Here is an 8,798-nt window from a genome sequence, read left to right on the forward strand (position 1 = left end):
CAGTGACCAACAGTTGACAAAGTATCATTTATTAATATGTCAAAAAGTATCAAAATTATAATTAGGCCTATACCCTTTATCTTTAGTATGGTAATACAGAATACAAAATGTACATAAAATCCCCCTGTCACAAAATATCATAATTATATACGATACTACTGTTTACTATCAAACCAATTCAATTATAAGAAACATGTTTTGATTTTGCACAAAAAAGAATCCTCTATTATACTATCACTGATAATTATTTTTGCAACAACTTAAGCATTTGTACAATCTGTACGTCTGGTACAAAATGAGCGACTTTAACGAATGCTAATATAACTAACTGTGGGCAGAGCATATTGGTTTAATACCTGATGGTATGCATTCTATTATATTTATTTATGTTTACTTACGGCAATTCTGCTCAGATTCGCCGCACAATCTAATAATTAAACCTTTTGATACATTATTGTGCTTTGTCGATAGAGGGCGAAGTGTAACTTGCCTGTTATCAAACGAGCTTTTTTTCTGATTACTGCAATTGCTTAAATATGCCTAATGTATAAACCATAGGCATTTAAGATGTTAAATGTGACAAACCCAATAAAAACGTATATGGCATTATTTGTGTTCAAGTGCAGCATAAATGTAGTTACATTATCTACAAAAAAAAAAAAAAGGATAGAGGCCCAAACAACCAAGTATCAAAGTAACACTAGTTAAAGATAGTCAATTTCCCGGTTACAAATGACGTCATTGACCAATTGTGTCCTCGGTCATTAAATATTCGTCCCCCTATTAACCTATAACTATCCTTGATTGATTCGAAATAACTGTATAGAGATCGACTGTACTATATTCCATACTATCTATTTCAGAAAAGTAAACATGACGAAACTGAAGATGGATACAAGAAGAGACGGTACAAGAACACTGCCATGTGATGGGTCATAGTCAGGGTCGGAGAAAACAACTTTACGTCCATTCAGTTGCTGAGGTGGTCGAAAATTGTCCTTGATAGGCTCGCCGGCTTCATTTTGTAGGGTTCGGAAACGCGCAATCTGAATAAATTGGGAAAAGAAAACAGGAGGAAGATTGATAATTATGTTTTTACTGATATGTGAAGCACAGAGGCCTTCATACCCATGTGTATTTTTATAATAGGTCTATGCTGTTTGTTGAAATCAGCAAAGGCGGCCCATTCAGTCATTTAAGATAAATTGAATGAATTAATTATTATAAGAGAGCCTTTTGTGAATGTAAACAGATTATTGTACTTGATAATTTAATTTAAAATTGATAGGGCATACATGTCCAATGATAATAACAGTACCAAAAGCAAATTTCATCAATGTCGGTTGGTTGATAAAGCAACAGGTCCGGATGGTGTGAGTTTATAAAGGCTTGAAATTGCCTCCTGTTATATAACTAAATCAGAACGTAGGTTTTAAACTTCTATATTATAAAGTGTGAACAGTATCTTAAAGACTTTAAACACGCTTTAGTTATACTGCTTCACAAGAGGGAGATACTGTACATGTAATGCAAGTAATTATCGGAATAATTCTATTCTCCAGGTAGTAAAATCTGGATAGATTACTGGTACAGTTTTTGTCGAATGCGTTTGAATTTGTTGACCAATTAATTTTACTAAACGAACTTAAAAAGTATGAATTTGTCAATTTTCTGATAAATTGGTTTACATGATAAATGAGTGAACGTAGTCAGTCTGTGAAAGTTTGTAATAAAATAATACGTATATTAAGTGTATTGTTTGATGCCCCAATGGAAATCAGCTTTTAACTGTTTGGGCTTACCGTTGCTAAATAAATGGAATAAATAAATATACTTATAGTCAAAATTTATTATTTCGTTTACTGTGTGTCACTTTTTAGTTTATTTGTTTAATCTTAAATTTCAATAATACTACTTAATAATTGCATTATATTTCCTCATGTATTTCATAAAAATCATAAATAGTCTATAATACTCTACATTTAGGATACAAAAACAAACAATTCCCTTAACAAAAGTACTCCAAACGGGAAGTAAGCATTGTAAACTATAATTAAATAAACAAGTTACACAGTGTTTACCTGGCTACTAGATAGGGAGATGGGTTTTTTAAACACGGTCCACACAATAGCTTCGTTGCATTCCGGCGTGGTCAGTGAACCAGGATAACGATAAAATCTAGTAAGATCATCTGGTAAAATAGAGTTCAAGTCAAAAACTTGAATTTCGGATTGATTTCCTGTTGTAAAATAAAATATTTTTTTAAATTTTATATTCATTATAAATACTTTCGAATTGATTTCCTGTTACAAGATAAAATAATTTCTTTTATTTTCTATTCATTATCAATACTGTTTTGATGGTATTCTTTCATAAACGACCAGACAGGGTCCTCGAAAAAAAAAAGAACAGATTACATAGCGTAATTGTTGGAGCAATGTCTGTAAAGAGAAGGACGTATCATACTAATCTCCGTTTCATGTGAGTGCTTTAAATATTATTTTTTTAAAATTCAAATTCAAATAAAGATTTATGTTCTTCCTTGAATAATAAATGGTACATACAAAAGGTAAAATAATTTAAACAATAGTAATCTTAAAATATATAAATCTTTAAACAAATAACTGTTGCTTAACCATTTAAAATTATGAAATCGTATAATTTAAATTAAATGCAAGGAAGATAGGCAATTGCCCGAGAAGATAAAAACCTAAAAGTTAAAAAAAAAACATAGATTAGTAAGACATAAAAAAAATGGTCCCAGACAGACAATACGTAACATGAAGACAATGAAGCAAAGAAAAAAGAAAATAATAATAACTAAAATTCGGAGCCGGAAATTGTTAGAAACATACAGAATGGTGGATAGGACTGCAAAAGAAAATAATGATATTGGGAATTAATGTATTTTTTAAATTTAGTTATAGTGTTTTTTTATTTTTTATTTTTATTTTTTTTTAAATAAGAATTAATCATTTGGGAGGGTAAATCGTTCAAAATGTTGGCCCAGAAAATCTAATACTGTGCTGGATGATGTTTGTTACATTTTCTATGAACTGGAATATGGATAGCGGATCTATTTTTTCTGAAGTCTTCATTCAAGAAAGATTTGGATTTAAACAGATGGCAAAGATGACTGTGAGTCAGCATTTGTTGAAATCTGTTTTCTTTTGAAATCTTTACTACAGTACGTAACAAATAGTCAACAATTGCTTAGAATCGAACTCAAATCTAGTGGGTGGAAGCGTCTGTATATTAAGCAGGAAGCTCGGCTTCAAATCTTGGTTAAGGAAATATTTTAATTATATTTAATGTTTGTAATTTATGTTTAACATTATCGCAAGATATTTTATAGTTTATCTCTGTACATATTATACTGTAATCCAATAACGATATTTTAGGTAACAATTACAGGCAAATCAAAAATCGCAAATAAATTGGCTAGGTCTATTATAATTTATTAAAATTCATTTAATCTAGGTTACTTAACCTACCTTTGACATTACGATAGAAAAGATAAGATAAGGTAAATGAGAATTCTATAACGCTCATATCAATTTTAGGATATGCTTGAAAACTAAGGCATTAAATATCCTATAAACTAACCAAAAGCAGAGGAACCATTATTTACCGCTCTGTTTACCAGTACACTGAAGCCCCAGTGATGGCTCGCTGGTTTATTGGTAGATTGTTCCAAAGTTTGCGAGCAGTAACAGAAAATTACCGATTGTCCATGAATAACGCATGTGGCTCAAAAAGCAATGACTTGCCGCTGGGGCGAAGATTACGTGATCGTTTTTGACTAATAAGAGGTCATTGAGACAACTGAGACCCAAACAGCTTATTTTTTTTAAATACGATTAATAACATCTTAAAAGTAATTCTTTTTGAAATAGGAAGCCAATGCAGTTGCTGAACAGGTGTGATGTGTACATATTTCTGTGTGCCAGTTATGACTCGGCAGCAGTATTCTGTATCAACAATTGAAGGCACTAAATGAGTGATTTTAAAGAAGAGAATTGCGCAGGTTGGGCAAAGCATAATTCATATTAACGTACCTGCTTGTTGAACATCTTGTATAGCACTGATAATGGTGTTAAAATTCGAGTTGTCTTCATTAGATTCCTTGAATTAAACATTTACAAATTTAAGAATTTATAGAAAAATATATTATCTTCATAGCTTAGCCTTCTGATTTTGGTGTTTCGAAATACTAAAGGTAGTATCTTTTGATTTAGTTTCGGATATTTTCAGGCTTGACGACGTGACGTACCATTAACATATTAAAATCATTGGTATGCTCTATTACCACCACCACCATCATCATCATCATCATCATCATCAGCATCATCATCATCATCATCATCATCATCATCATCATCATCATCATCATCATCATCATCATCATCATCATTATCACAATCATCATGATAACAATCTTCATCTTGTTCATGATAATCATGATCATTTTCATCATTATTTTAATCATGCTCATTTTATTAATCAGAATAAATAATACTACAAGGCACCCTCTAATTTGTGAATCCTCTAATTCCGAGGACCTCAAATTCGAGACCACTTTTTCAAAAGAACAAAATAACAATCTTTTAACACGAATCTAATACTTTAAGAGAAAACCAAACCCAAGAGAGCCCCAAATGTTCAGGTCGCAGAGGTGGTCTCGAATTGGAGGGTGAACTACAGCGGCGTCACGTAGTTTGTGGGGCCCTGACACTGACTGTTATTGGGGGGCCCTCATGCATGCCAAGTTCGAAAATTTCGCAGGCGTGAGACTTTTCTTCTAAAACCCCTCCCCTGGGGTGTGGTGGGTGTCCGGGGCATCCTCGAAATGGTTTCTTCCCTAAATACCCAAAAAATGCATTGTTTGCTACTTTAGGGTTGTATTTTTACAACTGAAAATCTGTTAGGAATCCACATTTTTTTTTAATGGGAATGCATATTTCTGCCGTCCATGATCGAACCTATCCCACTAACATGAGCCGCACGCGTGGCAGCTGACAGTGTGTTCTTGATCCTATTGATGCAGCTAGTGTGATCTGATCTGATCGAAAAACTAGTAAGATAAATATGTATTTTTTACTGACAATTATCAGAATATATCAACTAAAGAATACATGAGATAGGGCCTACCATAAAAAATAAATGTAAAATTATATGATAATAGGCCTACTGTAATTATGAGACATGAAAATTTTTTTATTAATATCTAAACATTTTAAGTTCGAGATGAGCTCTTTGTTGAAGATCCATGCTGTCAATCTTTATTTAACTACAATGTCGGGGCCCCCGTACCTGGGGGCCCTGGCGCTCCGACCCCCTCCCCCACACCCCATCAGCGCAACAGCGTGACGCGACTGGAGAACTGTAGCATAAATAATTTACCCCCAATGGTTTTTTATTCGCTGTTCTTGGGAATTTTAAAACAGGTTGTATCAATATGACCAGGGAACAGTGAAATTAATTAATTTCACTGTTCCCTGATATGACAATAGGTAAATATGAGAGTTATCAACACCTGAATGAAAACTCCAAGCACGGCCAGTCCTGTTGGATCGTTGGCTGCTGCAGGTACACTGGTAAACCTGTCACTATAATGGACAACATGTATCTGAAACGCAAGAAAAATAATAAATAGATTGCAGCGGTGTAGAGCTTAACAAGTTCTTTGGGAGGAGTAGGAGGTAACATTACCAGAAGCAGCAGCAGCTACAACACTAGCAGCAGTAGCAGTAGCAGTAGCAGCAACAGTAATGATACCTCAAAATTATAGTTTAAAACACTTGTTAATTTTACAGCCACACCTTCAAATAATTTTATTTTGATAACATTTTTGAAAGTATTATTAATTTAAATTGAAACTGTATATAAAGTATTTTACAATTTTATACAATTGGAGCATCGAAAATGCTCAAAGGTCCATTTTTAACAATGTAGGCATATGCCAGTTATATAAGACCGGAACCCATAATATTCTCTAAGCAACCTCAAACAAAAAATGTACTATTTATCGCACAGCGTACCTCTGCCGGGTATGCCGTACTGTCGACCAAATGTTCAGATCCTTGTTTAAGAGTGCTTCCCCAGTGAAAATGGAACTGAGCAGTCAAATATGAACCTTGAAGTCCGCCACCAGAAATCGAATAATCTCCGTCAAGATTCACTTGCACTACATAATACATAAAATATGATGACGTCGCATAGTTTATGGCTTACTATTCAATTCATACACTGCATCTAAATAGCAACGTGTTACGTTAATATTTCATTTTCCTCTATTATTTAAAACCTATTACTAAAAACCTAACAGTAAACACACACACACACACCATATATATATATATATATATACTGTCTCTTATACACATCTTTTTAGGTAACAATTAGCAAGCCTTAAGTAACGCATGTGCTTTCTGGGTGAAGTCCGAGTCCAAATGGGCCCTGGAGTAACACTGATACTCAACACTCTCCTACAACGCCTTAACAATACCGCCCCCACCCCCATGGCAAAAGGGCATAACTGACATTTTTGGAGAAATTGAGTTATATAGCCTAGTGGGGTCAGTACATCATGTTACACATGTTGACACAAAAAAATTGTAAAAAAAGTGTCCCCCGGGCTAGATAGGGGCATGGCAAAAGGGCATAACTACACAATTTTCAGTAAATTCCCAAGGCAAAAGGGCATAACTGCAAAGATAGGCTGGGATACGCTGAAGCGTGACGTTCTTTCAACAGCCAACCAAACAGAAGAGAGCTTTCTCCCTGGTTACAATGAAGGTTGCATGTTAAGTTGTATTATTTTTATTATTCTTACTGTTTGTGTACTCACAATTTGTAAATAGAAATTTTTTTAATAGTATGATTCTTGACAGTAGCATATGTCTAGTTAATGTTAGGCAAACATGATAAGCCTGGTTAATTTATGCTATATAATCTTGCCTTACTTTGAATGGCAACAGTTTACTACTATGGAAATAAACTATAGGAAAATAGTAATTGTTTAATAAAAATAATTAACCATGGCAGAATAACAATTCACATTTTAACTAGAAATAACAGTAACAAAGAGGGACAACAAAAACGATTATTTAGCAAATAACTATGGCAAAGAGGCACAACTACAACATTTATTTAAAGCAAATGGCATGACAAAAAGGTATAAATGCACAGTTTACTCGAATCAACTGTGTTCACTAAGCAAACAAAAACTTACATTTCCATCTAAATCTATATATATAATACATTTTCTAAATATTTTATTAGAATATAAAAAAAACAATAATATTCTTAATCATTTCATTATTACTTGAATTTAGATCATAGAGAAGAATTGCTAATAATAATAAATAATAATAATAATAATAGGCCTAATTTATATTGTAATTACATGACTTAAAATATAAATTTATAAACTTCCTTGTGTTGTGGTCATATTAGACTGTAATAATATTAAAAACCATTCAACATAAAACATATCAAAATTATTAAGTTAAACTTTCTACTTCGGTGCATGAATATAACGTAATTTTGGAATATATGAGATTTACATAACATTTGAGAATGTACTGAATATAAAATCTTAAATATTTTACATCAGCAATCTATCAGAAATACGGGGATTGGTTATACTGTAAGCCTTCAGAACCCCTGCAATACTAAAACTGGGATCCAACAGGCAGTGAATATTCCATTTTGATTTAGTGTAGAATACAGCACGTTACCATAACGGTACCATTGTAGTTACAATATTACTGTATGTAGAATCATCAATAAGTAGGAAAACATAACATACTGTATTTGCCTTGGCCACCATTAAGCAAGAGTGGGGCCCTGGCCTATCCGGGGTTCATTTGGACTCGGAGGAACTAAGCATTTCCCCAGAAAGCACACAGGTGTACATATCTGGTCAAACCTCCATAGTAAAATGATGGGTCGTTTGGACTGAACCCATCTAATACATCAGCCAAAGAGTGTGCTTGTGGGATTTTGTTCTATTTGGGTTTTTTTTTTTAAATTATAGAAAAAGTTACAAGGCGTTTTAATAGAGTGATGGGTAGTACAGTAGTAAGAAGGGCTCGGCCCCCGTGGCCTCTCAAGGACCCACTTGAACTGGGACTTGGCCCATAAAGCACATGCGTTATGCACGATTAAGACTCGATAGTAAAATGCTAGTTAGTAGTAAGAGAACCCACCCCCCTCCCCACCGAGAGCGCACGAACATTAGGCAACTAAGTCCTGTTTATTTTTTATACAGTATGCCATAATTAGATTTACAGGAGAATATATAAACAACTACACAGTTTCTAATATGTATATACCGGAAAACATCATTGGCAGAGCTTTCAAATGATACCAAACACGACAGATTTTGGTAATTTTGATTTTTTTTTACCTTTTGGCCTTTTGTGTCTTGTGACTTTATATATTGATCTATATCGCTGTAAATATGTATTATGTTGTTTAGGTGTAATGACAATAAATGATCAGTGTATAATTCACTTTCCATTGACACCAATCATGACCATGTTTTATGTGGTGAGTCAGTCATCTTGAACTTCAAAATGGTGGCCGATGACGTTGGGAAAAATGGCACCTAACTTTTTTTAATTCAGCTCCGTAAAAATGATTAAATTAGTCAATAAAATATATTTATGCACAGAAATCTATCTGGATTACATAGAAAACTTTACTAGTAGCTTATATACTAGTTCTTATTCTATGTACATTTTAAGTATATTTTGCGATTATTTTAAAACAAATAAACACCTATTTTTTCA

At 33.3% G+C, this 8,798-nt stretch overlaps 2 protein-coding genes across 2 annotated transcripts in view; both read right to left on the bottom strand.

Moving 5' to 3' along the window:
• LOC117115603 (cystine/glutamate transporter-like) overlaps positions 1-343 on the bottom strand; it is a 5,723-nt gene extending 5,380 nt beyond the window's left edge. Inside the window, exon 1 of the mRNA XM_033259469.1 lies at positions 330-343. Within this exon, the coding sequence (XP_033115360.1) occupies positions 330-343 (14 nt within the window). The remainder of the gene's footprint in view (positions 1-329) is intronic.
• LOC117115611 (carbonic anhydrase 13-like) lies at positions 14-6,200 on the bottom strand. The gene is made up of 5 exons (XM_033259477.1): positions 6,042-6,200; positions 5,537-5,629; positions 4,059-4,125; positions 2,082-2,239; positions 14-1,046 (listed from the first exon to the last, which is right to left on the bottom strand). Exons 1-5 carry the CDS (start codon positions 6,198-6,200, stop codon positions 855-857), a joined length of 669 nt encoding a protein of 222 aa, XP_033115368.1. The 3' UTR covers positions 14-854.
• Positions 6,201-8,798: the final 2,598 nt, after the last annotated feature.

Source organism: Anneissia japonica, unplaced genomic scaffold (genome assembly GCF_011630105.1).
Source record: "Anneissia japonica isolate Jap-2015-1 unplaced genomic scaffold, ASM1163010v1 scaffold16662_len1167910_cov178, whole genome shotgun sequence".
NCBI lineage: Eukaryota > Metazoa > Echinodermata > Crinoidea > Comatulida > Comatulidae > Anneissia > Anneissia japonica.

Coding starts and splice junctions, on each gene's coding strand:
- LOC117115611 (XM_033259477.1), bottom strand. CDS start 6,200: ATGTATTATGTAGTGCAAGTGAATCTTGACGGAGATTATTCGATTTCT. Junction 4,126..5,536: donor TGCTTGGAGTTTTCATTCAG/GTGTTGATAACT, acceptor GTTTAATTCAAG/GAATCTAATGAAGACAACTC. Junction 1,047..2,081: donor TCTCCCTATCTAGTAGCCAG/GTAAACACTGTG, acceptor CAATTTATTCAG/ATTGCGCGTTTCCGAACCCT.